The sequence below is a fragment of the Yamadazyma tenuis genome, chromosome 1 (genome assembly GCF_029203305.1).
Source record: "Yamadazyma tenuis chromosome 1, complete sequence".
In the NCBI taxonomy this organism is placed as follows: domain Eukaryota; kingdom Fungi; phylum Ascomycota; class Pichiomycetes; order Serinales; family Debaryomycetaceae; genus Yamadazyma; species Yamadazyma tenuis.
The window spans coordinates 2,329,467-2,355,785 of record NC_089461.1 but is presented as its reverse complement, the minus strand read 5'-3'; the positions used below and the strand labels follow the sequence as shown (position 1 = coordinate 2,355,785).

Below are 26,319 nucleotides of genomic sequence, written 5' to 3'. Positions count from 1 at the left end.
AAATGGTCTTGAAGAACACCAAGTATGATAAACAGGCCAAGCGCAATTACATGGCCAAACACGGGTTGATCCCGCAGAATGATCCCAAGAACAAGCCCATGAGGCCCAAGTGGACGTCCAAGAAGAAGACTGAGAGCCAGCAGTACCTTAAGCTAGATATAGATGAGATGACCAGTGACTGGGATTCGGATGTGGATGAAGACATTGTGAACTACTTCTATCCACAAATTGGCGAAGAGCTCCCAGTGATGCCCGAAGAGCAGAAGAAGAAGATCAAGCGCCAGGTGATCGAAGACCTCAAGTTACAACGAGATGAGCTCTTCAATCAACCCTCGCAACCAGAACTGTCGACTGATGGAATATACTTGGGAACTGAGCAGCCACTGCAGCCGGAGGTGAAACTTTCTGAGTTTGTGCCACTGATTCCCATCACGAAGCGCAAGAACCGTAAGTTGCCCATCAACGACGATTCAGAAGACCTTCTATCTGAATATGGTATCGACAACTACAATGAGCTTTTGAGACAAAAGGACGACTATGACGCATTGCACAAGAAGAAGCTTGCAGAGAGCCACGTTTCAGATATTGCAGCTGAGGACTTGGTTGGCTTTGAAGTGGGGAAGGACTCGTTGGTGGATATACAAATGAGATCCAAACCTAAGGTAGAGCTAAGGTACTTGACAGACGAGGAAATCCAACAGGATATACACAGGAAGACCAGGAGCCAACAACAAGGATTCTACAACCAGATCAAGCAGAAGTTCAATGGTTCCTCGACTTCTTCAAAGAAGGTTCTTGAGTTGAACAATTATACTACCGACAACCAGAGCCACACCAATTATATCAACAGGAAAATCGTTCAACAAGACAAACCCGTGGTGTCACTAGACGCAGATTTAGACGAATTGCTTGGGACACGATTGGGGAAGGTACATATAGAATCAGACGACGAAGCTTATGAAGTTCCAGAGAGTATAGACGACTTTATCAGCACTCTTGACACCAAACCCGGTAAGAAGTCTGAAACAGTACAGCGCATACAGACGCCCCAGTCAGGTCCTGTTGATCAAGACTTCCTTGACAAGCTCTTGGGTTAGAGTGGAGTTTATAGGCTAGCATAGAGGTGTACGTACACAAATGAATAATGATTATGAGGGTATTGCATCAACGCATTTGCAGCTCGATGAGTCATTACCCAATTGGGTAACTCAGGTATAAAATTTTCATTAACCGCGATTCGTAATCAGTCAGATTTCAACACTCAAATTTTTCACCTTCAACTACATTGTTTTTCCAGTCCTACAAACAACATGTTGGCCATTACCATATCCAATGCCCGGACGGCATTCCGGTTTGCGCATAGATCTATGGCAACTGCCAGTAAGTTCAACAAAACTTCCCAATTAGACAGAGCCACCTTGACCATCAAGGATGGGCCAGTTTTCAGTGGTTACTCCTTTGGATCCAACAAGAACGTCAGCGGAGAAACCGTCTTCACCACGTCATTGGTCGGGTACCCAGAGTCCATGACCGACCCTTCGTACAAGGGCCAGATATTATGTTTCACTCAGCCTTTGATTGGTAATTATGGAGTTCCATCGACCTCTCAAAAGGACGAATTTAACTTGTTGAAATACGTTGAGTCGCCAACCGTGCAGTGTATTGGGATTGTTGTCGCAGACGTCGCGTTGGAATACTCGCACTGGACCGCCGTCGAGTCCTTACAACAGTGGTGTCAAAGAAGTGGAGTGGCAGCCATAACCGGTGTCGACACCAGGCAATTGGTGTCATATTTGAGAGAAAGAGGTTCATCGTTGGGAAAAATCACCATAGGTGAGGAATACGATGCTGACGAAGATGCTGCTTTTGAAAACCCGGAAACCGTGAACTTGGTGCACAAAGTCACCACCAAAGCCCCATTTCACATTGCTTGTCCCAAGAAATACAGCAAGAACATACACTTGGCAGTGCTCGACTGCGGTGCCAAAGAGAATATCTTGCGTTGTTTGGTCGAAAGAGGTGCTTCTTTGACGGTTTTCCCCTACGATTATCCTATCCAGAAGGTTGCTAATAAGTTTGACGGGATCTTCATTTCCAACGGCCCAGGTGACCCAACCCACTGCTCTTCCACCATCGAGAACTTGAGAATTACCATGAAAACCCACGATGATATTCCTATTTTCGGAATCTGTTTGGGCCACCAGCTCTTAGCATTGGCATCGGGAGCCAAGACTATCAAATTGAAGTATGGAAATAGAGCCCATAACATTCCAGCTCTTGATTTGACCACTGGCAGCTGTCACATCACTTCGCAAAACCATGGGTATGCAGTGGACCCAAGTACTTTGAATAACGAATGGGAACCATATTTCACCAACTTGAACGACTTATCTAACGAAGGAATGATCCATAAGTTCAAGCCCATCTTCTCCACACAGTTCCATCCTGAAGCTAAGGGTGGTCCCTTGGATACCGCGTTTTTGTTTGACAAGTTTTTTGAGAACATTGTCACCTTCAAGAACAAGAATGGATTGAACTTATCGAACATTGATGACAGTTTGTTGGTGGATATTTTGCCCAAAGAGAGAGTTGTATGAGGGTGGATGAATTCGTATAGCATATAGTGCCCTAATAAAAAAACTAAGATGTATTAGGAGGTCTTGTTGACCTATGATCCGTTTGCAGCCAATCATGTTTGAAGTTGGCTTCAATGTCCCAAACTACAAATATGGTGTGTGAGGAATGATTTGTAAGAGATATGAATAACTCACAGGAGGGGTGGGGCCACAAAGAAAAGCAGAAAAGGCAGGGTCCACATGAAGAGCATTTCAAAGACCATCCAATGCTGTGCTCTGTTTAAGGCACAAAATGTTGCCAGTTATAAAAATTAGGACCCAATCCGAACGGAAATAAATCCCAAGACCCGGTGGTCGTATGGTCGTACGAGCCGTAAAGGTCGGGTCGAGCTGGATCGCACCATCGTATATGACCGCCCCAGCAGGATGTACACGTCGTATAACATCGTATAAGGTTCTCCTGCACCACGCAAGCAAAAAAAAATCGGATGATTGCAAAATCTCGTTTCAATTAGGCCACTACAGAATGCATCGTTTACTGAAATATAAATAAAACAAACCCATAAAGTTTTTTTGACACCCAACCCAACATGTTCAACGAGACATCTTCTTTGGCATATTTGTCCCTGGCTTACACGTTCCCCCAAATCTTACAAGACTTGAAATCGACAGACTTGAACTACATGGAGTCATTATGGGCTAGTTGGTATATCTACTTTGGAAATGACATATTTGCCACGGGATTGTTGTTCTTTTTGACCCACGAGTTGATGTACTTTGGACGGTGCATCCCGTGGTTTATTATCGATAGGATCCCATACTTCAATCAATGGAAAATCCAGCCCACCAAAATCCCTTCCAACAAAGAACAATGGGAATGCTGCAAGTTGGTGTTCAAGCAACATCTTCTTGTGGAAGCATTACCTATCTGGTTATTCCATCCACTTTGTTCCCAACTCAGCATCTCCATATCAGTACCTTTCCCTTCTTGGAAGATCATGTTGGCCCAAATCAGCTTTTTCTTCTTCGTGGAGGATATATGGCACTACACTTTCCACCGAATTTTCCACTACGGGATTTTCTACAAGTATGTTCACAAACAGCATCATAGATACGCAGCCCCCTTTGGGTTTGCTGCCGAGTACGCTCATCCAATCGAGGTGATGGCATTGGGGTTTGGTACTGTTGGATTTCCAATTGTATACGCCTATACCGCCTTGAGCCACAAACAACTTCCACCTTTACACCTATTTACCATCTGCATTTGGATCACGTTGCGGTTATTCCAGGCAGTCGACTCGCACTCGGGCTACGACTTCCCATGGTCGTTGAACAAGTTTGTTCCGTTCTGGGCAGGCGCTGAGCATCATGATGAGCACCACCATTTTTTTATTGGAAACTATGCCAGTAGTTTTAGGTGGTGTGATGCAATCATGAAGACAGAATGTGGGATGTTGGCCAAGCAGAGGAGAGAGATGATGCTGCAGAGAAAGGCCGAAAGTAAGTACAGAAAGAGAGATTAGTCAACCTACGGCATCAAGTAAGTATCCATATAGCTAGGTATATGCATTAAACGAATAAGAAATGACGGTTTTAGAAACTATCGCTTCAGGATTTTGACGTGTACAATGCTGAATGAAGTTTGGAATGTTTGCAACCATGAACGGCATCTGGGGCGCGCGCCCTAACTGACCATCACACGCACCCGTGACTGTCTTAAGTAGGCCTCATTTTTCCCTGGCATCTGCAGGACATGTTCGCCAGAGCTTCTCAAAAGTGAGGTGAAAAAAATTCATCTTAATTTTCACTACAGCTTGTAATATATTAAAGAAGTATGTTTAACCAAATGAATCATATACCAACCGATGATAGAAATATGCTGGCCTGTTGGCTGGATCCCTCTTGTTTGCCTTCTGCGTCACCCCCTTGTGTCCCGACCTGTTGTTCATATTTGATTAGATGAGGTCCCGAGCGTGAGCCCGAAGCCTGAATCCCCAATAAACAAACCAACAGCAGTCATCGCTGTTGGTTTATCTTCAAAGAGGCATAACTCACATCCAGCAAAGAACCAGTTTTCCATCGTCTCGTGTGCAACGCCAATACTAACAGCCTTTTAGATGTCCAAGTTTAACGAATATCAAGTCATCGGTAGACGTTTACCAACTGACTCTGTCCCAGAGCCAAAGTTGTACCGTATGAGAATTTTTGCCCCTAACGTGGTTGTTGCTAAGTCCAGATACTGGTACTTTTTACAAAAATTGCACAAGGTCAAGAAGGCTTCCGGTGAAATTGTCTCCGTCAATGTCATTGCCGAAGCTCACCCAACCAAGGTCAAGACCTTTGGTATCTGGATTAGATACGACTCCAGATCCGGTATCCACAACATGTACAAGGAATACAGAGACGTTACCAGAGTCGCTGCCGTCGAAACCATGTACGCTGACTTGGCTGCCAGACACAGAGCTAGATTTAGAAGTATCCACATCTTGAAGGTTGTTGAGTTAGAAAAGGTCGACGATGTCAAGAGACAATACGTTAAGCAATTCTTGACCAAAGACTTGAAATTCCCATTGCCTCACAGAATTCCAAAATCCACCAAGTTATTTGCAGCTCGTGCTCCATCTACCTACTACTAATCAAGTTATCTAATAATTTATAGCAAAAGATGAATAAATATATTTTTGTATAAATAATGAACAGATAAAGAAATTGGATTTTGCGACCTCCGCTGGTCGATTCCCGAATTTATCTTTTTCTGTTAACACCCTTCAATATGTCATTCGGATCCAAGGCCGCAGAAAGAATCTCCAACAAAGTGGTGTTGATCACCGGTGCCTCCGCTGGTATTGGTGCTGCCACCGCCAAAGAAATTGCTGTTACTGCCAACGGGAATATCAAGTTAATTTTGACCGCCAGAAGAAAAGATAAGTTACAAGATCTCGCTGATGAGTTGACCCAACAGTTCCCCGACATCAAGGTGTTGACAGTAGCCTTGGACGTATCGAAGTTGGAAACAATCCGCCCGTTTGTCGAGGCATTGCCCCAAGAGTTTGCTGATATCGATGTGTTGGTCAATAACGCTGGACTTGCTTTGGGAAGAGACCCTGTTGGCAGTATTTTAGACGAGGATATCACCACCATGTTTCAAACCAACGTGTTGGGGTTGATCACCTTGACCCAAGCGGTGTTACCCATCATGAAGGCAAAGGATTCAGGTGATATCATCAATCTTGGATCCATTGCTGGCAGAGACCCTTACCCCGGTGGAGGAATTTACTGTCCCACCAAGGCTAGTGTCAAGTCGTTCTCTCACGTGTTGAGAAAGGAGTTGATTTCGACCAAGATCCGTATCATTGAGATTGATCCCGGTAATGTTGAAACGGAGTTTTCCAATGTGAGATTCAAGGGTGATTTAGAGAAGGCCAAGGCTGTTTATGCTGGTACCGAGCCATTGTACGCGGAGGACATTGCTGAGTTTATTGTGTTTGCCATCACCAGAAAGCAGAAGACGGTGATGGCCGAGACGTTGGTGTTTTCAACCAACCAGGCTAGTGCCACTCATTTATACAGAGAAGAGTAGGAATGGGGATGGAAGATGATTGGAGAAATAGATGAGAGTTTGAGTAGACAAGAGTTTGAATACATGAGAGTTTGAGTTGACGAGAGGTTGATAGACACCGACAGCGTGAGAGGTGAAAGTCAATTCCAGGACTCTCAACCGTAGAAAAGCGTAAGATTGTACTGTGGTTCGCAAGGTTGCATCATTGTGATTCGCAGTGTTGCATATGTGATTCACGCGCAGTATTTAAGGACTGCGAAATCCTCCTGTGGCCCTCAAATGTCATTTGGTCCAAAAGCTGCTCAGAGATTGGCCAATAAGGTCGTCCTCATCACCGGCGCCTCGTCAGGTATTGGTGAGGCCACCGCCAGAGAATTCGCTTCTGCTGCCAATGGTAACATCAGCTTGATCTTGGCCGCCAGAAGAGAAGATAAGCTCACCACCCTCAAAGCTGATTTGATCCAACAGTACCCTGAAATCAAGGTTCTTTCCCGCGTGTTGGACGTTTCAAAAACCTCGTCAATCCTCAGCTTTGTCAAGGGCCTTCCCGAAGACTTTGCCGACGTTTCCGTTTTGGTGAACAATGCTGGCAAAGCGTTGGGCCGCAGTGAAGTTGGACAACTCAAGGCCGAAGACGTGTCGGAGATGCTCGACACAAACGTCTTGGGTCTCATCACCTTGACCAACGCTCTTTTGCCCCATTTTCGGGCCAAAAATAGAGGTGATATTGTCAATGTAGGCTCGATCGCGGGAAGAGAAGCGTACCCCGGAGGAAGCATTTATTGTGCGTCAAAGGCAGCTATCAGGGCCTTCACCGGTGCCTTAAGAAAGGAAACCATCAATAGCAGAATCAGGGTGTTGGAAGTGGACCCAGGGGCGGTTTTGACGGAGTTTTCAGTGGTGAGAAATTACGGCGATAAAGCTGCTGCCGATAAGGTGTACGAAGACACAGAGCCGTTGGGACCCGAGGACATTGCCGAGGCGATTGTGTTTGGGGTGACGAGAAACTTGAAGGTGGTGATAGCCGAAACCCTTATTTTTCCCACCCACCAGGCCGGAGCTGGTGTTTTGCACCGGGGTTCGTTGGGGCAATAGGTGGACATACACATATGAATTATTTTATGACAACTTCTTCCATAGGTCCCTGGGACTCGAGTATGTGTGTGGCCAAGCATGTGGTCCAAATATTGTGGTGTTGATTGTCTAGTCGATAAACATCTCTAAACGTCAATATAGTCAATAAACACCTCGAACCGTCTATGTGCTTTTGCACCCAGACGGGTACAACATCAAGGAATCGATGGTCCGGGCCGTAGTAGATATCACCAGCAAATGCACATGTTCAGTTGTGTATTGCTTATCGTTTTGTAACCATTAAGGTGCACAAGGTGCAAACAGGCTAATCACAAGTGCCATGGACGCACGGCCCGCGCTCGCACTTTAAACCCCCCTAGCAACACCTCCCAAGTTGTACAAACTATCACCAAGGATGAAGCTATCGGTATTCCACAAGTATATAACGGTCGTGTTGCTCGTCATCAACGTGGCATTTGTATATAAATACCTCCACGAATCCCCGCTCTCCATTCCTAATGTTTTCAAGTCCACCTCGTTATCAGAAAAATTTGAGGCCTCGCTCCCACAAAACTCTGACCCATACACCATATATAACCGCCTCCCCATTGACTTGGCCAACGCATCGGCCGTGTTCAACACGGTGGAAGGTGCCTTGAAGCAGAAGGATGCAAACACCCATCCGGTTGGTATTTCCTTCATTCCTGCTTATATACCTCCAAATACTCGGCTTTATCACTCGCGAAGCGATGGAAATGTACCACATCTGTTCGAATGGGTCGCTTTCGACTACGAGTTCAGCTACGCGTTTGCTGGGTTTCAACGCAGTACCAACTCGTCGGGAGTCATCGAACACAACTGGCGGGGCCGTGAACATACCTTGTTTACCTTCAAGAACACCAAATCCTTAGATAAGTTGATTTTCTTGGACGGAGCATCTGCTGCCAAATCTGGCTCCGAAATGGACCAGCAGATGATCTTGTCAAACCAGACTAACACCACTGAGTACGTGGACGAGAGAGTTGCTGCTGACAAAATTTGCAAATGGGGTGAAAAATTCGGGTTGCAAGGAATTGTGCGGTTGGAAGTGGGATACGAGATGATCTTGTGTGATTTCCACAAGGATATTGAACTCGTTTCCAACGTCACGTTGGGTGTGGTAAATGACCTCATAGGATTTCCTCCTGATGAGCACAAATACGTCCACCAGCATCCGTACAAACCTCATAGAAAAGCTGGGGACCATCCACACCCCAAGGGCCTGTCCGACCCCAAGGGACCTCCAGGTGGAGAGTTTTACAAGTACTATGACTATGGCAAGAGAGGTGATGAAGTTGACGACATTCCTGACTACGAATCTCTTTCTTACAATAGATCGTTATTGCTTAGCCACCTCAGATTAGAGACTGGGTTTGAATGGGGCCAGGCAGGAAACACCCATGATTTTGGTGAAGACCGAATTCTTCTTGATTTCTCCAATATGGTCACTCCCATCAACAAGACGTATATCGATCCTAATGCCTATAGACGAAACATTAGTTATATTTCCCAAGACTTGAAGGACGACATCATCCACCTGTTTGAACAGATCTACAAGGAGCCCACAGTTCCTTTTTACAAGACCAACTGGCAATCTATCACTGGTGCAATCACTCAGAAGTTCGGTCCAATGCTTGTGAACTTGAACTCTTCATTGTACCACGAGAACCTAAAGGAAGTGTCGGACAGGATCCAACTACTCACCTTCAACTTCGTCAGACGCTATACTAACGATGCCACCCATGGGTCGGCGACACAAAGAGAAGCTGCCATCAAAATTTCCATTGATGACTATGTGTTCCATACCTTCCATTTAAGGAATACGGATTTCCTAATTTATGCTTCCATCTACAAAGTGCAATCAGAAATCGTTAATTTCATTTTTGATATCTTCGACTTTTCCAAAGATCTTGCTCACGACATCTACATTAAGGGTGAGTACACGAGCCACGATGAAGAGCTAAAACGCATACAGAAAAGATTATCAGACATGTTGGAACTTTTCAACTGGTCCATCAGCTACCAATGCTCTCAAACGTGTGCCTTTGATGAAACATGTTATACTCCAACTTGGGGTCCTGGACCCTTCGGATGGGGAATCCAAGGTAATACTGATTTCTTCGATTATGATGGCAAAACCTACTCAATCAAACATGAAATGAGCTGTATTAAGTATACAGACGCCCAAAAGGATATCGCACCGTTGAATTAATAGTTATAAATATTAGATATGGTCATGAAATGCATAAAATAAGTTAGAATGATAGGTGTTCAAGCGTCTTGGTTAGCTTGGCAGCACCATCAATGTATGTATTATTGTCGAGGGTGACTTTTGCCCGGTTGGCCTCCAATCCCCCCAATAAGAAGCATGCTTTGCAGATTTTGTTGGAAGAAAGATATCCACACTTATCACATTTCCGTGCTTCCCCTGGAGCGGGCGTCTTCTTTAACAGCACGGACCCGTCAGGGTTGACTTCTTGCTCGGGCAACTTCTTCTTATTATTTTTGTATGTGGTGGTCACCTGTTTCTTTCTCAACTCAAAATGCTCTCCACTGTAAATGAGGTCCATAATACAAGAAGGTCTGATTGATTCCAATGCCTTTAAAAGTTCTCTGGTGGTGCCTCGGAATGATTCGGGGGCATACGTACACTCGGTAGAAAAATAATCCAATTTCTTGTAATGGGCATACAAAACAATTTCCTTCTGGTAGGTGTACTTGAAAGGTTTGGATCTTTTGATAGGAGAATCGGCAGATTCGGTCTTGATAGTACAAGACTTGTCTAGTCTTTTGGAGTCTCCTCTGAGCACGTTCATTAACACTGTTTCTGCCATATCATCAGCATTATGTCCTGTTAATACATGATTTATACCCAACTTCGCAGCACCTCTATCCAAGGCTTGACGTCTTAAAACTCCACAATAAGTACACGAGTTTCTCATTCCTGAGCATGCAACAATCTCGTCCATAGTCCAGTCATAAAGCTCTTTATACGATACAATCTCTAGCGGCATCTCGTATTGTGCCTGGTTTCTTTTCACTGTAGCCAAAGAGTCATCCCTGTAGCCTTTGATACCTTCATCAATAGACAATAGCACCAAATGAAGCCCATAGTCATAACGCTCATTCAATGTCTTCATTACACTGGCTAGAACAGTGGAATCCTTGCCACCAGAAGCTCCAAGAGCCACTGTTTCACCCTTGTAGAAAAGTTTTGCATCCGTTATGGTGTTGTGGATTTCGGTTTCAAACACAAGGAAAAAACACTCTTTACATAGCTTCTGGAGGTTTTTAGGTCTCTTCATCACCGCCTTACGCCCATGACATAACTCACATAACTGTGTTACTTTCAACTTCTTATCCTTTTTCTGTTCAACGGTCATGGTGGTGTTAATAAGATATCAAGTTTTTTGCTCATCTCGCGCGCGACAGTAACTTTGTATCAAAGTCCCATGTAATTGTATAAATTTACTATGAAAGATAGAAATTAGGATTAAAATATCAATGCTAATCTACAGAACGAATCTTAAGCAGTAGCTTGAAATTCATCGTTATTGGAGTTAACATTAGCCAATCTGAATCTGTTAACGTATTCCTCTTGGGGTTCTCTTTGGTCTTTGGACTGTTGTTGAGGAGTTTGTTCCTTGTTTTGATCTCTTTGTTGACCGTCTTGGTTCTGTTGATGACTCTTTCTACCACGTCCGTGGTAAGCAGTCTTTTCATTCTTTTCGGTCAACAAACCAACCTTTTCATTCAATATGATGGCCAATTCTTGTAATCTGGTTCTTTGAGTCTCGTTACTTGAAAAGTTTATGAACTTCTTATCCTCGCTTAAAGAAGCATTTATGTCACCAGATTCAATCATCTTATTCAAAATGGACACAACCTTGTCGTCTTCAAGTTTGAAGTTGGTGGATAATAAATCCACCGATAATTTGGTGTAAACCGATTTATAGGTGAAGATGTAAGTTCTTAAACCTTCCACTTGCAATTGATGCTTCATCATCTCTAACAATTCGGCATTATTAGGGAACAACTTCCACACTTTGATGGATGCTAACAAGTTGTAAGCCTTAGACCAGTCACCTTTTTGCAATGCTTTGGAAGCATGGATAATGTGATCTTTAATACTCTCTGGAGGTCCAGTAAGGTATTGTCTATCATGGAATTCCAATTTGTTCTTGAAGGATCTGGCAGATGCCTTACGTTTGGAGTCCTTGGTTGAACTGGAAGATTGTGCCAAGGCTGGAATTTCAATTAACAAAGAACTTGTCATGTTAACACATTCCAATAATTCTAAATTAATATGCATGTGGAATGGTAACAACTTTTGTCTTTCAGAAACTGTTGCCTGACTTGGGTACTTAGTATTGAAACCTTGACCTAACAACTCTTTAGATCTTTGAGAGTAAGCAATCTCATTCAATGCAAGCTGACTTTCTTCAATTAAACCAACTCTGAAAGCACTTAACCCTAATTGAACCAAGGCTCTATTGTACATAATTTGTAACGAAGAATCAGCATTATGAATGGTGGAATAGATTCTAGACGAAACAAACAATTCGTTGGCGGTCTTGTGGTCATTATTGACGGCAAAATAGTAGATCTTGCTCAACAAGGCCTTTTTAGAATAGATTTCGGTCGAGTTTTCAGATAAGAAATCAACCAATCCTTCCACCAATTCTTTAGGAGAAGCACCTCTTGACGCAATAACGGACTTGGTAGAAGCATCGACAGATTCCCAGGCATCTCTTTCGTTGGATTTTATCAACTGGTCTGGCTTGTAATAAATATGGTCCAACCTTCTTGAAATTATTCTGGATAATTGGTCGTTGACTTCGGTAATCTTATCTTGAGGAGTAGTGAATTCAACGTATAATTGTCCCTTTAAGATCAATTTGTAGATGCTGCTTTCATCCTTCAATCTTTCAACATATTCAATCGAGTGAGGATCGGTGCTTTGTAAAGATCTGGTTAGTTCATCATCCAATCTTTCGATTAAAGAACTGATAGAACCAAAAATTATCTTGACACCGTCGGCGTTTGCTTCTGGCTCAATATCAATATCATCAGTGGTTTTTCCTAATTCACTGACCTGATAAGACGTGCTGGATTTTTTCAACAAGTCCAAAAATAAATTTATATCATTCAAGTTCTTTTGCCACTGGTCTAAAGGCATGAATGTTTGGTTAGCAGAAGCATCAAATCTCACCGAAATCAACATTTGGTAGATGGAAATCAACTCGAACGTTTTGCCTGAGATGGTTTCTTGTAATAAGGTTTCTAAAATTTGGATTTGTTCAAACTTGTCAATGTTTCTTTTACCTCTGCTTTCACTGATTTGCTTCAAAGTCGTGAACACAGGACTCAAGTTTCTGCTGGCACTAGAAGGAGCAAAACCAGATTCTTCACCTGTCTTACTAACACCAGAAGCCAATGGAACTTCAACTGGGTCCTCAGATTCAAACAACTCAGGGGATTCTCTACGCAAATCAACCAAAGCTTGGAACTCCTTGGCGTGTCTCTTGACTCTTTGCCTCAAAGTGTTGAACGCTCTGGACTGGTCAGCCGGAATCTTCTTTTTATCTTTATCTTCGTTATTGGTATTGGCTTCGTTGACAAAATCCTCCAAATCAGCCAAGGCAATAATATAAAAGTTTGGTGTACCAAAGTTTTGCTGGTGGGATCTGGTCAACAATTTACCCAACTTGTCAAACTCGTTCAATGCATTTATCCAATTGTTGATTAATTTGGCAATTTCCAACTTGTCAATAGTTTCTTTGATATCATCAAATAGCTTTTCTTTAGCTGATTTGACCACTCTTCTATCTTCCCCGTCACTATCGGAGTCTGAATCGTTACCACCTTTGAGGAAAGATCTCTTTAAGAAGTAAGATGGACCCTTAGGGGCATCACTATCACTATCGCTGTCACTTTCGCTGTCGGAGTCTTTGAAAAAGTCACTGTCATCATCTTCTTGTTCAGGAGAAGAAGAAACGACCAATGCTTCTTCCTCATCGGAACTCAACAAGTCTTCTTCTTCTGAAGATGAATCAGAGTCATACTTAACAAAGAAACGTGACATACTATATCAGGGGTGTGCTTCTTTTAGGTGATTGTTAAATCAAATTTTCACGGACGATGGACTACTTAAAAAAAATGAGAAAAATGGTTTGAGATGTACGCACGAGCGGGATGAGGGCTGCCGCGCTTCCTGGCAGAGGCACCGGCCACCTGCCGGCGGCTGCTACAGACGCGTTGCATATCATAATGGCATATACTCTAATAAATAAATAATGGTTTCTGACTACCACGTATCAACGTCGTAACTCTTAACTCGCAGGAATTTGAATGGCTTCTCATTCTTGATCGTTAAATACGACACTTCTCCCACTCGGTCGTCATCTTCACTCATCTGCTTTCTCACCGTATAGTACTTGATCCAATTCAACTTATTGTACCTGAAGGCTCTACTCAAAGATTTCACTTGAAAATGGTAGTGGAACGTGTAATACGGCACAGACCCTGGGTCTATATTGATGTGCACTTCCCCGGTGGTGGAGATGGTCCACTTACCATGGTATATTCTATGGGCCTCTTTCACCGAACTCTGGTGGCCTGCGACTTTGACTTGGTCCAAAGCACTGGTGATGTTTCTCAGTAGATTGTATTTCAGAAGTTGGGGGACCACACGGAAAGGCTCCAAGACGCTCAACACCTTGACACATGTTCCATCGGGATAGAACCGAAGATACCGATAGTAGGTGATGGTTTTAACCGGGTTGGACCAACTATTGGAAAACTCGGCCTTACCACCTTCACTGTAGTAATTTATGACACTAATGTAGCATCCCTTGAACTTCAAGAATGGTCTTTCGTCCATCATTCTCTTCCAGGAGTGACCGTACGCTGGTAGAATTAAAAGTTGATCTTCGGGTATGGGCAAGCTTGAACTATCTATGAGGGCGCCAGGAGTTTGGTTCGATTGGAGAAACGTCTGGTTCTCTTCATAATTTTGATACGGGTACACCAAGTAGCAGAGCTTTCGCCATATATCGTTGGAACTAAGGCCCAAAAATGCAAATTTTTTGCAGGAGATGGAGAGGTTTATCCATGCTTCAGGCTCCGTGATAAGCAACAACTCCATGATGCATATCCAGATATCATTGGGAAGATGTACCAAAGGCGAAACAGGCTTGACCTCAATGTTTGGGTGGTTGTCGATCCCCAAATTGGCGAACTTGATGGTGATACTATCATTATTAGGATCATTCGGATCGGGGGGTCGAGCTTCTTCATGCTCAAACGACTTCAACAACTTTTCCACATCAATAGCATTGACCACCTCCTCATCGACTCGAATAGTGGAATTGACCCCATAGTCTTGCCGCATCTGCTCTATTTTACTGGGAAGTTCGGTCTTTCGGTACAACAAATCAACTTTTTCATTATACTTGAATGCCTTTCTGTAGAACTCTATGGCATCAGACATCTTCCCATGACTCTCTTTTTCTATGGCCTGCTCAAAACATTTGATGGCCTGTTGGTCTATATCACTTAGATTCACGTCAGTCTCGTACGAAGAACGGCCCATGACGTTGCTGTGGTCCGACGCCACTGCTATGTCAGACATGATAGTCAAGAGTAGATTGTCGCAGGCATCTTTCGCGCGCGGCCAGGTGAGAGTGTAGCCACAATAAGCATTAGTGGTTTAAGCGCTTCTGGGGCGATTGACGTTGGGAAGAGGAAACACACATTCCATGGATGTACACAAGGACCATTTCGTGTTTTTTCTAGGGAGATAGAGCCTTTTTAGAGCTACTTGATATATGGTCTACCAATGCGATTGCAGCCATTAATCTATCATGAAAAATACATCTTTTTTGACCCCAAAAGCCCCAAACAAATTCTGATCATCCAAGTGCAACAGATACTGACCATGCATGAAATACAAGCATTTACAGGCCCAATCGGGGCCTTGCCAAATTTCTGGTTACGAAGTTCTCTTCCAAAACAAATCCATTCCTCGATCGAGACGAGCCTCAAATTGAGATCAAACGAAAAACAAACTGATCTGTGATCTTTGTACAATTGTACACATTGATTGATGTCGAGTGTTTCTAGTCCTCTGGGGCCTAGAACTCCTCATAGGCAAAGCATGGTGTCAGGGCTCTTCAGTGGAAGTGGTGCCGAACCAAAGTTGCATCGCTCCAGTACTCCTGAATCAAGAAAACACTCAGAGGTTGAGGACGGTACAAACCGAATCAAAGTGATTTGCAGAGTTAGACCGTTGACTGCCGATGAAAATGCCTTCCAGGAAATGACCTCGGCAGGCAACAATACGGTTGCGGTTTTGGGGCGAGAATCGCCACAGAACTTTACGTTTGATAAGGTGTTTGATGTGAGTGCCAGCCAGTCGGACATTTATGATTATTCCATCAAAGACACGGTGAACGATGTGCTAAATGGGTATAATGGAACCATATTGGCGTATGGACAGACAGGTGCTGGTAAGTCATACACGATGTTGGGGCCATCCATTAGTGGAGATTTAGAAAAAGGGTTGATTCCTCGAATCAGTGACGAGATCTTCCATCAGATTAAGACTAACGGGTCTAATGACATCGAATATACCGTCAGTTTGTCGATCATGGAAATATATTTGGAGCAGATCAATGATTTTTTGGTGGCAGACAATGTCAAGTTGTCGATTCATGAAGACAGAGACCATGGTATCTACGTCAAGGGGTTATCTCACGCATTCATTTCCAATACCGAGGAGTTATATAAGCTTTTGCAACTCGGGATCAAGCACAGAGCCTCTCATGTCACCAACATGAATATGGAGAGCTCCAGAAGCCATGCCATATTTCAAATCAAAATTGACCAGAAGAACTTGAAGGACGAGTCCATCAAAAAGTCGAACTTGTTTTTGATTGACTTGGCTGGCAGTGAAAAGGTCGACAAGACTGGTGCAGTTGGCCAAACGTTGAAGGAAGCTCAGAATATCAACAGCTCGTTGTCAGCGTTGGGGAATGTCATCAATGCTTTGACCGACCACAAATCGACTCATATTCCTTATCGAGACTCGAAGTTGACTCGAATCTTGCAAGAGTCATTGGGTGGGAACTCTAGAACCACATTGATCTTGAACGTGTCACCCAGTTCCGTTAATGAGCTTGAAACTATATCTACGCTCAGATTTGGTTCGAGAGCCAAACACATCAAGAACAGAGCTTATATCAACAAGGAGTTAAGTCCAGCCGAGTTGAAGTTCCGGTTGAGCCAGCTCCAAAGAGAGAATGAGCAGAACAAGCTCTATATTGAGAAGTTGGAGAATCAGTTGAAGAATGGAGGTAGAGCATTCACAGGCCCAGTAACGCCTTCTAAAGACTTTGAGAGCAGAATACCTACTCTCACCAAATCACCCAAGTCGCCTAATTTGAACGCTGAAAAGGACCAGAAAATCAAGCAATTAGAGGATGAGATCTTGAGCTATAAGATCAACAACCTTAAGATTCTGAATGAAGAGGAAATTAAGTTGAACAAGTTGGAGAAATCTCTCTATAAATTGAACGAGAAGATGAGTGAAGTAGAGATCATCAACATCAACTTGCGCAAGCACTTGATGTTGAGCGAAAAGATCATCGAGCAAAGAGACGAGTCGGTTCAGTATTTGAATAAATTATTGAATGAACAGCAGATGAGCTTGACCAACCAAACCAGCCACTTCGAGAACCGGTTGAGTTTGTTGAAACATAGAATCAATGAGCAACGAATCCAGAGTATCAATGTCAACAAATCACCCGGGTCTCCGACCTCACCGTCGACTCCCCGATCTCCTTTCACGGGGTTGAACCTCAAGATCATTAAGCCGATTGTGGGTGGAACCGATGCAAGTGACAGTGAGGATGAGGATGAGGACCAGGAGAAGGAGAATATTCCTACTTGAGAAACCAAGAGTATCATATTATTTGTTACGTACAATACCCATTAGACAGCATCAATGTACAACTATAACTTTGAGGTTCCCACCAAGTGTAACCCCCCGTCGATGTTCAAGTTTATACCGTTGACATAATTGGACTCTCTGGAGCACAACCATAAAACTGCATTCTGAATGTCTTCCTTTTGTCCCCATCTTTTTCTGGGATTACCATAGTTTGTCTCCTGTCTCTTATTTGCGTAAAGATACTTGGTCATCTTTGTGGGAAAGAATCCTGGAGCAATTGAGTTAACATTGATGTTTCTGGGAGCTAGCGTAAGGGCCAAGTTTCTCCCCAAATGTGCAACCCCAGCTTTACTGGCAACGTACCCGTAAGCATCTTTGAAGTCCGATGCAAATGCCACAATGGAACTGACAATAATCACTCTGGAAGGGTCTTGTGCCAGTCCGGCGTTTTCTAACAACAGGGCGAAAAGCTGGACTGAATGGAATACACCAGTGATGTTGATGTCTAAGATCTTGCGAACCTGAGCAACTGGATGCTTGTCAAAGGGAGTCCCGTAGCTGGCCCCGGCATTGGCAATGAGAATGTCCAACTTGGTGATCTGGCTAGATATTATTGCGTGGAAACGTCTCAAATCGTCGTCGTTGGCCATATCACACGGTTCTGAAATCACCTTGACAGACTTTCCGTGGGATGCGGCACATGCTTCTAATGATGCTTTTGCGTCTTTGCAGGCGTCGGGCTTTCTGGAAGTGATGATGATGGTGTCGATGCCATTGAGGACAAAGTACTCGGCGATATCGTAGCCGATGCCTCTTGTGCCGCCGGTGACGAGGGCAATTTTTCCGTTGACGTTGAATTGGACCATCGAGGAGATTTGCAGCTGAGAAACGAGAAATGAGAATTTTAAGTGCGGGAAAAATAGGTGGAGAGGTTGCGAAAAGTTAGGGTGGAGTTGCGAGTAAGGAGAAAGAAATGTACCGTAGGATAATCAGTTGCGATATATAGCATGGGGTTTGTGGTGGCACTTGATCTGGAGATCTGGTAATTCTATAAGAACCGGTGACTCGTAAACTGTAAGCCTTGTATTGACTGTAACCAGGGAACTGAGACTCTAGATGTGTACTGTAACCTGGGTACTGAGACTCTAGCTATGTACTGAGACTCCCACCTGCTGTAAGGCATATGCACAATCTATCTACCTGATGCAAGGCATACGCACAATCCTCTAGTTGGCGCAAGACATAGAACTCCTCTACCCGACATCCTCTACTGGAATCCTCAACTGGAATCCCTCCACTTCTCGTAATTGTCGCGCAATCCCATTCTCCTTCTCCACATATCGCGACCATACCATGAGTTTACTAGTATCCAACAACGGAAGCCTCCAAGGTATGTCAAGCCCCATACACCCACCCCCAGTATAGTGGTACTAACCGGCTCTAGTGGCGGTGCTCGGTCCCCCGGTCCAGTACGGTTCACCCATCTGTCTGGGAACCGGAGATATCACCAACGTCAAAAGAGTGCAACTTGAACACCAAGATCATTTGGTGGTTCTTCGTGTCTCGGGTGCCGTCCAACTACACAAGTTCTACCCGGCGCATAACCAGTACCAGATTATCAAGGAGTGGCGCAACGGCGTGATGCATGCCAATGATAAAATCGTCGATATGGGCATCATCCGCCAGACCTATTTGTATACCTGTTCTGGCGAAGGCGTGTTTGTCATCCGCGACTTGGTTAACGATGACGACGACCACCGCTGCAAGGAGTGTAAGCTCCTGGGCCCGGTAACAAGTATTAAGGTCCTGGAGGCCAAAGAGAACTTTCGAGTGGCGGTGGGCAGTAAAGACATGGGCGTTCGCCTCTACCAGATTCTGTTCGACAAGGACTACCTCGTGGATGACACCATTGCATCCAAGATGTACAACCTTCACCAGAACCTGAACGTGGTGTCGATGAACCGGGTACGGTATCTCCTCAGAAGACGGTCAGAACTGGCCTCCAAAGAAAAATTAGTACCTCAGTGGCAGACCCCGGCGTTCTTCGAGACCTACTGGGTGGTTTCGTTAGAGTTCTGGCGCCACTATGTTATCTGCGGTACCCAGTTTGGGTTTATCGTGGTGTACGATCTGACCACTGTCAGTGATACGCCCATCAAGGTGATTAAGAATTCAGGACTGCCCATCATCAACTTGAAGGATGTGGGCAACCACTTGGTGGCATGTGACATGATGTCTAAGATCAACGTGATTCGGCTTCCTACGTTTGAGGAGGTAAATAGTTATACCTACAACTTTGGGATCATTGAGCAAAGCAAGATTCTCGTGCACCGCAGGACGGCACGGGACGTGGTGGTGGTGGCAGCGACGGCTGCGGGCCGCCTAGTAGCTCTCCGACTTCGTCCCGACGACTCGTACGAGGTTGTGCACGATATGGCCATGCCGCAGCCGGTGCAGGCATTTCTCGTGCTCCGGTGGCATCGCCTGGGGTGAGTACCCCACAAATCGCACCCCGGCTCCAGCCGCTCTGGGCCCTGCGCCCTGCATGCGCCGCTGAATATTGCAGCCGATAGCAGCAACCATGACGATTTACGTTTTAATATACAAATTCCAATCCCCTAACGCCGACATAGTGGTAAAGTCATGGTGGTACCACAGTGATGGTGATGGCCCGACGATGGCCCGGTGACGTTCATGCCCTGTGGTTCTTCTGCCGTACTTGTGCCGTACTTCTGCCGTGTCACCCGTGTCACCCGATGGTCGCCATCATACCACCATCCTCCCTACCGTTTCAATGTAAACCCCGTATAACTTTAATATCCCTTAGCAGTTGCTCCCATTATTTACATTTTTGCAATCAGCCCTGGTGTGTGTGAGCCCCAGCCCAACTTTTTCTTTGTCTCACTCACCAGCTCGCTGCTACAGTTTTTTTCGAGGCAAAAGGAGAGAAACTACTGCTACAACTCACAACCAGTTTGTACCCGTCCCATTTATGCGTTGTCAGCATCCTGTGATACCGTGATCGTTTCGTCAGCTCCGACCCACATATCCCATGAGCACGCTAGAAAAGTTCCTCAACAAGGTCAACCGGCGATCCAGTGATCCGTACCTGGATCCGTTCAATCACCCGTCAAGTGTTAGAACCGGCGAATCCACCCCCATCCACATCCGCAACCGCGCCCGGTCGCTCTCTATGATCTCCAACAGCTCGGCGTCCAACTTGAGTCTCTCACCCAACGCGTCCAACGATGTCCGAACTAGGGCCAAGTCTGTCAGCAAGAAGCACACCAAGGAGTTAATTAAAAAGGAGACCAAACAGGTGGTACTGAAAAAACTCTCCACAATCTTGACGGACTTGGGCCTCCAGAAACCGATTCCCGTGAAAATCAACCACACCAATAGCTCCAGTTTCTCTAAAACCGTGAGCGTTTATGTGGCCAACTCTAATAATTGCATCTATTTGGCACCTGCCAGCTCCGTCAGCTTCACGTACGAGGACGTGGAAAACGGAGGGATGCCACAGAACGCGTCTGGACGTGACGACATCGCTGGGGACGTTCCCGAGAACTTGTCGGTGCTGGTGCACAACGATGAAATAACCCCAGAACGCAACAGCCGCAACCTTCCTGCTGAGTTGAAAGATAAGATCGACATGCGCCACTCGTCGAACTACTTGTGTACCAAGATCGATAGCGATACGCCGATTCCACATACTTTTGGGGTGGTGATAGAACTACATAAAGATGCGGCCATCAACGCTGTGGAATTTGAATTTGCAAGTCTTTGTAATATTCTTTGGCCCACAGGAGACCCTTACAACAAAACATATAACAAGGAACGCTTCAAAATCGGCAAGTTGTCGTGGATGAGAAATTTGAATAATGCTGATTTCTACGTCAATAGTCTGAACTCGAGCGACTTCAAGTCGAAGAAAATCGACCCTGATGACTTGGCCCGCCGGACGCGTTATTACAAGCTCAAAGACATCAAGGGGTCGACAAAGAGAAAACAGTCTCAATCTTTGGACTCTGACTCAATCACAGACCTGTCGAGTGCTTCGAATAACGACTCTTTTCTGGAAGATGGACCACAAATGTTTAGGGCTGGTACCTATGTGTTTGTGTTGCCAATCTTGTTACCTGAGCATATACCCCCGACCATCACTTCTATCAACGGGTCTTTGAACCATTTATTGACGGTTTCCATCCACAAAAACTCGGAAAAGTTGAATCGGAAGTTAAACGTCCAAGGAAGTTTTGGTCTCCCAATGGTTAGGACTCCTCCTTCTCTTGCTAACTCAATTGCCGACAAACCCATCTATGTCAACCGAGTTTGGAACGATGCTTTGCACTATATCATCACCTTTCCAAGAAAGTATGTTGCTTTGGGTTCCGAGCATTCCATTAACGTTAAAATAGTCCCCTTGGTCAAGGACGTCATTATCAAGCGGATAAAGTTCAACGTGTTGGAAAGAATCACGTACACATCCCATGACATGTCCAAAGAATATGATTTCGATGGGGAAGACCCTTACTATTTGAGACCTCTGTTGGCTGACAATAAACCTAGAGAAAGAGTGGTGTCTGTGTGCGAATTGAAGACCAAAAACAAACAACACTCGGGCTATACTGAGCCTTATAAGGAAGAGATCATTAAATGTCCCGATAATAACTTGTTGTTCAGCTGCTACGAGCCTGATTCAAATACAGCTATTCAAGACAACGATTTTGAGAACTTGCGGTTGGATGATCCGTTGAGCAAGCATCGTTCAAGTTCCCATTCGCAAAGCAAACAACCTAAGAAAAGGGTCGATATTGCCCCCGAGCCCGAGAACACCATGATTGCGTGTCCTTTGGATATCAATGTTGGTTTACCATTTTTGACCACTCGTAACGATAAAATCATTCAAGCTTTGAACAATGAAGAAGAGTTGAAACATCTTCCGAACTACTCAGATCCCACTTCAAGAAAGGCTTCTATTGTGTCCAGTGAGAATCTTAGTTCGGCTCCGTTCCCTCCATCATCACCGATTATTGGAGCTCTATCCACAAACTTGACTCACAGCCACAACGAGGTATTTGCTCATGCAGAAGACGATATTGAATTCTTGACTCCCGATTCAACCGCTTTGATGCATGAAATAAGTCACAACAATTATAAGGAGAATATTCAACATGGCTTCACCACTGTTGGTAGAGCGTTATACCCCGACTCGAACTTCCGTCACATTCAAATTTATCACAGGTTACAAGTGTGTTTCAGAATATCGAAACCAGATCCTAAGGATAATTTCAGAATGCACCATTATGAAGTTGTTGTTGATACCCCATTGATTTTGTTGAGCTCCAAGTGTAATGATGATTCCATCCAGTTACCCAGGTACCAGGAGATTGATGTGATTCCGGAAGACACAACGCATGTAACCAAATCCAACATATCCTTCAGAACTCCTAACTTTGAAAGCGATACATCGGCGTATACCAGAAACGAGAACGGTGAAATAAAGGGGAATGGTTTCTCCATCAAACCTTGGAACAATGCAAACGTTGATGACACTTTACCGACTTTTGAAGAAGCCACTTCCCCCGTATCTTCGCCAATTACAAGATCTTTTCTGGTTTCGGAGGATGCTTTGAGTAGAGTCCCCTCCATTTCCATTGATAATGACTTTCCCAGTGCTGAGCCTCCTGCCTACGAACCTGGAAGTGAGTTGACCAACTTGGATGAATTTTCTGGACCCTTGAATATCGATGCGGTGGTTAATAATCGATCTACGTCGGAGGCCCTAGCTTATCTGCGATCGTCACGTTTAAGAACATCTTTGGTTAGCTCATTTGCTCCTCCCACTATCAGCTTCACCAACAGCATTACTGGCACTTCTGATAATGCATTGAGTGTGTCGCCCACAAACACCTCGTCGATTCCTATGGTGCATAGTGACTCCAAGTTGTCGATTACTGGAAGTTTGAATCCACAAAAGTTGTCTAACTCTAATTCGTTGCTGTCGTTTGAGTCTGTGGGGGCTGATCCAGTGGAATCGGTATCTTTGGATTCTATTCAAGATATCTCTAGTGTGGCCTCTGGAGTTGCTGCAGACACCTCGAGCACTGCAGTTACAAGCAATAGCTCCTCTCGTAATACGGAGGATAAGAGCAGTGTTATGGAGTCTCTTAGTGCTGAGAGTAATGCAAGTTCAAGTGGGCCTCTTTTTGTTGAGAGAATCGGGGCTGAAACCAGTGTGGATGCCAATGAGGGAGTTGGTATCAGTGAGGAAACCAATAAAGTTGTCGATCGTAGAATTGAAAAAGACAGTGATCCCGATCCTTTTCCTACGACACCCAGCGAACCTGTCGGGGATTATTCCACTGGCATACATATTGCGGAAGGTCCTGATGGTCTTGTAAAGAAAAAGCTGTCTCCCTCGCAGAAGATGTACCAAGCAGTCAACGATAGTGAAATATCATTGGATCAAGGCTACAATAGACTACCCAATGATAGTGAGACCAACTTGAGTATTATGTCCCACTCATCCACGTTTGACCAAAGACTTCCACTCCTCAGAAACACCAGTACCGAGTCCAACTTGCCTTTAGCAAAGCAAAATACCGTCACAACACACAACAAGCTTTCTACCGATAACCTTCTGGTCATAACAGAAGGAAAGCAGTTTCAAGATATCTACCACACATATTAAAAGGGTTAAGGTGTCTTGAAACTAGGTAAGTACTTAGTTAATAGATATACTATCTAAACGACCAAATTTGCAACCTGTTTTGTCGCGAACCATTTATCACACAACAAGTGAAAAATAATCAACTGCATGTCTATCGCACAGAGAATACTACGCAAACCTCCACCAAATGGATCGGTTGGGATTATAGGAGCCGGAGTCTCTGGTCTCTCATTTGCGTACTTCTTGACCAAGCTTCGACCAGACTTGTCTGTGACTATTTTGGAGTCAGGCTCGAAGACTGGTGGCTGGATTCAAACCACAGAATTACAAAACACAAACAGCCAAATAACACTTGAAAAAGGCCCAAGAACGCTACGTGGAGTCAGTGATGGAACCTTGTTGATCTTGGATATGCTTGTACAAAACGGCTATTCCAATCAGATCATGGTGATGAAGTCTAGTTCGGTTGCGAATAGAAAGTATCTCTTGGACTCCAACTATAACATCGTCCCTGTTCCTCATTCATTTGGCTCGTTTGTGAAGTTCAGTGGATCTGAACTTTCTCATGGGCTTTCTGGGAGCATTGTGAGAGACTTTTGGAACAGAAAAGGAGACTCGAAAGATGAAAGTGTCGAACAGTTCTTTAAAAGAAGGTTTGGAAGTACTTTGCTAACTGATCGAATTCTTAGTGCTATTTTGCACGGCATCTATGCCGGGGATATTTCCAAGCTTAGCGTAAAGTCACTCTTTCCGAGCCTTCAGAAGTACGAACAAAACGATGGCTCCATCATAAAGCCCATGCTAAAGTCTGGAATGAAGTATATTTTCAGCCGGGAAGAGCGAGCTCGAAGAACACAGACAAGTTTACCTGAGTCGTTGAAATCGTACGAACAGAAGGTGGCATCATCTTCAAACTTGACCAATCTACGGGTTGCTCTCAAAGGACACCCAATTGTTGCTATGAAAGATACATTGGCAGTGTACCCCCGGATGATCACAAGCGTTTTGCAGCACAATCCCAAGGTCAAGTTCATGTTCAACACCAAAATCACCGAGGTGTGTACGGACTCTGGAGTTGTGAAAATAGCAGACGGAACCTCTTTGCAATTTGACCATATAAGGTCAACCATTAATGTCAATAGTCTAGCTAAGCTTGTGGATTCTACCTCGCTTGCAGATCAGTTGAAGAGCATCGAATATGTGAGTGTGTTCATGGCCAACATATACTCTCCCAACCCCAACATAAAACACAAAGACATTAGTGGGTTTGGCTTTTTGGTCCCCAAATCGGCTAGAAACAAAGAGTATTTGTTGGGAACGATATTTGATTCTGACATCGCAGGTCATGTCTATCCATTGAGCGATGAGCCTTCTTCTAACAGTGTTAAATCCACAAATATGACCATGATGTTAGGAGGTCACTGGTACCAACTGGGGATACCATCCACGGAACTCTCGTTGAAGGCAGTTAAAACAACGTTGGAAAAAGTGTTTGATGTGGACTTGAACGACTTCAATATCATTCTCCGTGATGAACAACGTACCGATGATAAAAGGGTAGCTCTCACAGACAAAGATATTGTCATTTCATATAATATGCACCGAAACTGCATACCCCAGTATAATGTCGGGTACGAGAACACCAAAACCAAGGTCCATGATCTCTTGAACCTGGAATCCAATCGGCTTTCCGTTGGTGGAATGTGCTTTGGAAGAGGAGTGGGCGTTCCCGATTGTGTGATGAACTCGTTGGATGATGCACTCCTATTATAGGGTTACCAAAACATGTACATACTTTCTCCAATTGAGTACTAATGCAGTGGTGCTACTAAAACATGTATATAGATATTTCCCGATTGTGTATTAAACTCGTTGATGATGCAGTCACCTTACAGTGCTGCTAAAATACATGTATATAGATTATATGGTACAGTAGTATCAGACTTCCTCTTGTTGGTCATGTAGCTCGATACGCTTGATCAACTTGGACTTCTTATGAGCAAAAGCTGCTTTTATGGACTTTCCAAAGAACTTTTGTTCCTGAAGTCGGGTGAGAGCCACTTGGGCTTCTGTGATATTGCTGAATACCACGTGAGCTTGTCCCCTCATTCGCTTGCTCTTTGGTTTGATAATTATGTCAATTACATCCCCAAAGCTGGTGCACAACAAATAGAGATTTGCCCGGGTCGTTTCGGGGCTGATTTTGTCATTAAGGTTTTGTATGTACAATGTTTGACTTATTCTGGGGTCAAGACGTACTTTCTTTTCCTTGGTACTATAGTGAGTGTCAGAGTCTTCACGACTTCGTTTCTTGTCCATGGTTGCGGATGAAAATCACTTGATGGCATCGCGAAACTCAAATGCCCGGCCCACGCGCAGCGGCAGATTGGTTCCAGCGCGGGGCCAACAGCGCATTGCTCTCTCGCCTGCACACAGCCCCCTGTTG

At 44.5% G+C, this 26,319-nt stretch overlaps 16 protein-coding genes across 16 annotated transcripts; 11 read left to right on the top strand and 5 right to left on the bottom strand. All coding sequences in view use genetic code 12, as the record gives it.

Moving 5' to 3' along the window:
• Positions 1-2: 2 nt before the first annotated feature.
• Positions 3-1,097, top strand: PSN45_001153 (uncharacterized protein; the record flags this gene model as incomplete). Its single annotated transcript, XM_006688515.1, has 1 exon — positions 3-1,097. The coding sequence occupies one exon, from the start codon at positions 3-5 to the stop codon at positions 1,095-1,097; it is 1,095 nt and encodes a 364-aa protein (XP_006688578.1).
• Positions 1,098-1,310: 213 nt separating this feature from the next.
• Positions 1,311-2,597, top strand: CPA1 (Multifunctional pyrimidine synthesis protein CAD; the record flags this gene model as incomplete). Its single annotated transcript, XM_006689014.2, has 1 exon — positions 1,311-2,597. The coding sequence occupies one exon, from the start codon at positions 1,311-1,313 to the stop codon at positions 2,595-2,597; it is 1,287 nt and encodes a 428-aa protein (XP_006689077.2).
• A 569-nt stretch (positions 2,598-3,166) lies between these two features.
• Positions 3,167-4,099, top strand: ERG25_2 (C-4 sterol methyl oxidase; the record flags this gene model as incomplete). Its single annotated transcript, XM_006689012.1, has 1 exon — positions 3,167-4,099. The coding sequence occupies one exon, from the start codon at positions 3,167-3,169 to the stop codon at positions 4,097-4,099; it is 933 nt and encodes a 310-aa protein (XP_006689075.1).
• A 594-nt stretch (positions 4,100-4,693) lies between these two features.
• Positions 4,694-5,212, top strand: RPL20B (60S ribosomal protein eL20; the record flags this gene model as incomplete). The annotated part of the gene is made up of 1 exon (XM_006689011.1): positions 4,694-5,212. One exon carries the CDS (start codon positions 4,694-4,696, stop codon positions 5,210-5,212), a length of 519 nt encoding a protein of 172 aa, XP_006689074.1.
• Positions 5,213-5,349: 137 nt separating this feature from the next.
• On the top strand, positions 5,350-6,156 carry PSN45_001149 (NADP-dependent 3-hydroxy acid dehydrogenase; the record flags this gene model as incomplete). Its single annotated transcript, XM_006689009.2, has 1 exon — positions 5,350-6,156. The coding sequence occupies one exon, from the start codon at positions 5,350-5,352 to the stop codon at positions 6,154-6,156; it is 807 nt and encodes a 268-aa protein (XP_006689072.1).
• Positions 6,157-6,414: 258 nt separating this feature from the next.
• Positions 6,415-7,230, top strand: PSN45_001148 (NADP-dependent 3-hydroxy acid dehydrogenase; the record flags this gene model as incomplete). The annotated part of the gene is made up of 1 exon (XM_006688514.1): positions 6,415-7,230. The coding sequence occupies one exon, from the start codon at positions 6,415-6,417 to the stop codon at positions 7,228-7,230; it is 816 nt and encodes a 271-aa protein (XP_006688577.1).
• A 394-nt stretch (positions 7,231-7,624) lies between these two features.
• PSN45_001147 (uncharacterized protein) lies at positions 7,625-9,460 on the top strand (the record flags this gene model as incomplete). The annotated part of the gene is made up of 1 exon (XM_006689007.1): positions 7,625-9,460. The coding sequence occupies one exon, from the start codon at positions 7,625-7,627 to the stop codon at positions 9,458-9,460; it is 1,836 nt and encodes a 611-aa protein (XP_006689070.1).
• Positions 9,461-9,503: 43 nt separating this feature from the next.
• On the bottom strand, positions 9,504-10,631 carry CTU1 (cytosolic thiouridylase subunit Ctu1; the record flags this gene model as incomplete). The annotated part of the gene is made up of 1 exon (XM_006688513.1): positions 9,504-10,631. The coding sequence occupies one exon, from the start codon at positions 10,629-10,631 to the stop codon at positions 9,504-9,506; it is 1,128 nt and encodes a 375-aa protein (XP_006688576.1).
• A 143-nt stretch (positions 10,632-10,774) lies between these two features.
• Positions 10,775-13,333, bottom strand: NIP1 (Translation initiation factor 3 subunit c; the record flags this gene model as incomplete). The annotated part of the gene is made up of 1 exon (XM_006688512.1): positions 10,775-13,333. One exon carries the CDS (start codon positions 13,331-13,333, stop codon positions 10,775-10,777), a length of 2,559 nt encoding a protein of 852 aa, XP_006688575.1.
• A 222-nt stretch (positions 13,334-13,555) lies between these two features.
• PSN45_001144 (uncharacterized protein) lies at positions 13,556-14,881 on the bottom strand (the record flags this gene model as incomplete). The annotated part of the gene is made up of 1 exon (XM_006688511.1): positions 13,556-14,881. The coding sequence occupies one exon, from the start codon at positions 14,879-14,881 to the stop codon at positions 13,556-13,558; it is 1,326 nt and encodes a 441-aa protein (XP_006688574.1).
• Positions 14,882-15,406: 525 nt separating this feature from the next.
• Positions 15,407-17,200, top strand: PSN45_001143 (uncharacterized protein; the record flags this gene model as incomplete). Its single annotated transcript, XM_006688510.2, has 1 exon — positions 15,407-17,200. The coding sequence occupies one exon, from the start codon at positions 15,407-15,409 to the stop codon at positions 17,198-17,200; it is 1,794 nt and encodes a 597-aa protein (XP_006688573.2).
• A 62-nt stretch (positions 17,201-17,262) lies between these two features.
• On the bottom strand, positions 17,263-18,066 carry PSN45_001142 (uncharacterized protein; the record flags this gene model as incomplete). The annotated part of the gene is made up of 1 exon (XM_006689005.1): positions 17,263-18,066. The coding sequence occupies one exon, from the start codon at positions 18,064-18,066 to the stop codon at positions 17,263-17,265; it is 804 nt and encodes a 267-aa protein (XP_006689068.1).
• A 487-nt stretch (positions 18,067-18,553) lies between these two features.
• PSN45_001141 (uncharacterized protein) lies at positions 18,554-19,693 on the top strand (the record flags this gene model as incomplete). Its single annotated transcript, XM_006688509.2, has 2 exons — positions 18,554-18,590; positions 18,645-19,693. The coding sequence occupies 2 exons, from the start codon at positions 18,554-18,556 to the stop codon at positions 19,691-19,693; spliced, it is 1,086 nt and encodes a 361-aa protein (XP_006688572.1).
• Positions 19,694-20,252: 559 nt separating this feature from the next.
• On the top strand, positions 20,253-23,894 carry ECM21 (Plasma membrane proteins endocytosis; the record flags this gene model as incomplete). The annotated part of the gene is made up of 1 exon (XM_066157590.1): positions 20,253-23,894. One exon carries the CDS (start codon positions 20,253-20,255, stop codon positions 23,892-23,894), a length of 3,642 nt encoding a protein of 1,213 aa, XP_066013687.1.
• Positions 23,895-24,020: 126 nt separating this feature from the next.
• HEM14 (oxygen-dependent protoporphyrinogen oxidase) lies at positions 24,021-25,646 on the top strand (the record flags this gene model as incomplete). Its single annotated transcript, XM_006688506.2, has 1 exon — positions 24,021-25,646. One exon carries the CDS (start codon positions 24,021-24,023, stop codon positions 25,644-25,646), a length of 1,626 nt encoding a protein of 541 aa, XP_006688569.1.
• A 165-nt stretch (positions 25,647-25,811) lies between these two features.
• PSN45_001138 (uncharacterized protein) lies at positions 25,812-26,192 on the bottom strand (the record flags this gene model as incomplete). The annotated part of the gene is made up of 1 exon (XM_006688507.1): positions 25,812-26,192. One exon carries the CDS (start codon positions 26,190-26,192, stop codon positions 25,812-25,814), a length of 381 nt encoding a protein of 126 aa, XP_006688570.1.
• Between the last annotated feature and the right edge of the window lie 127 nt (positions 26,193-26,319).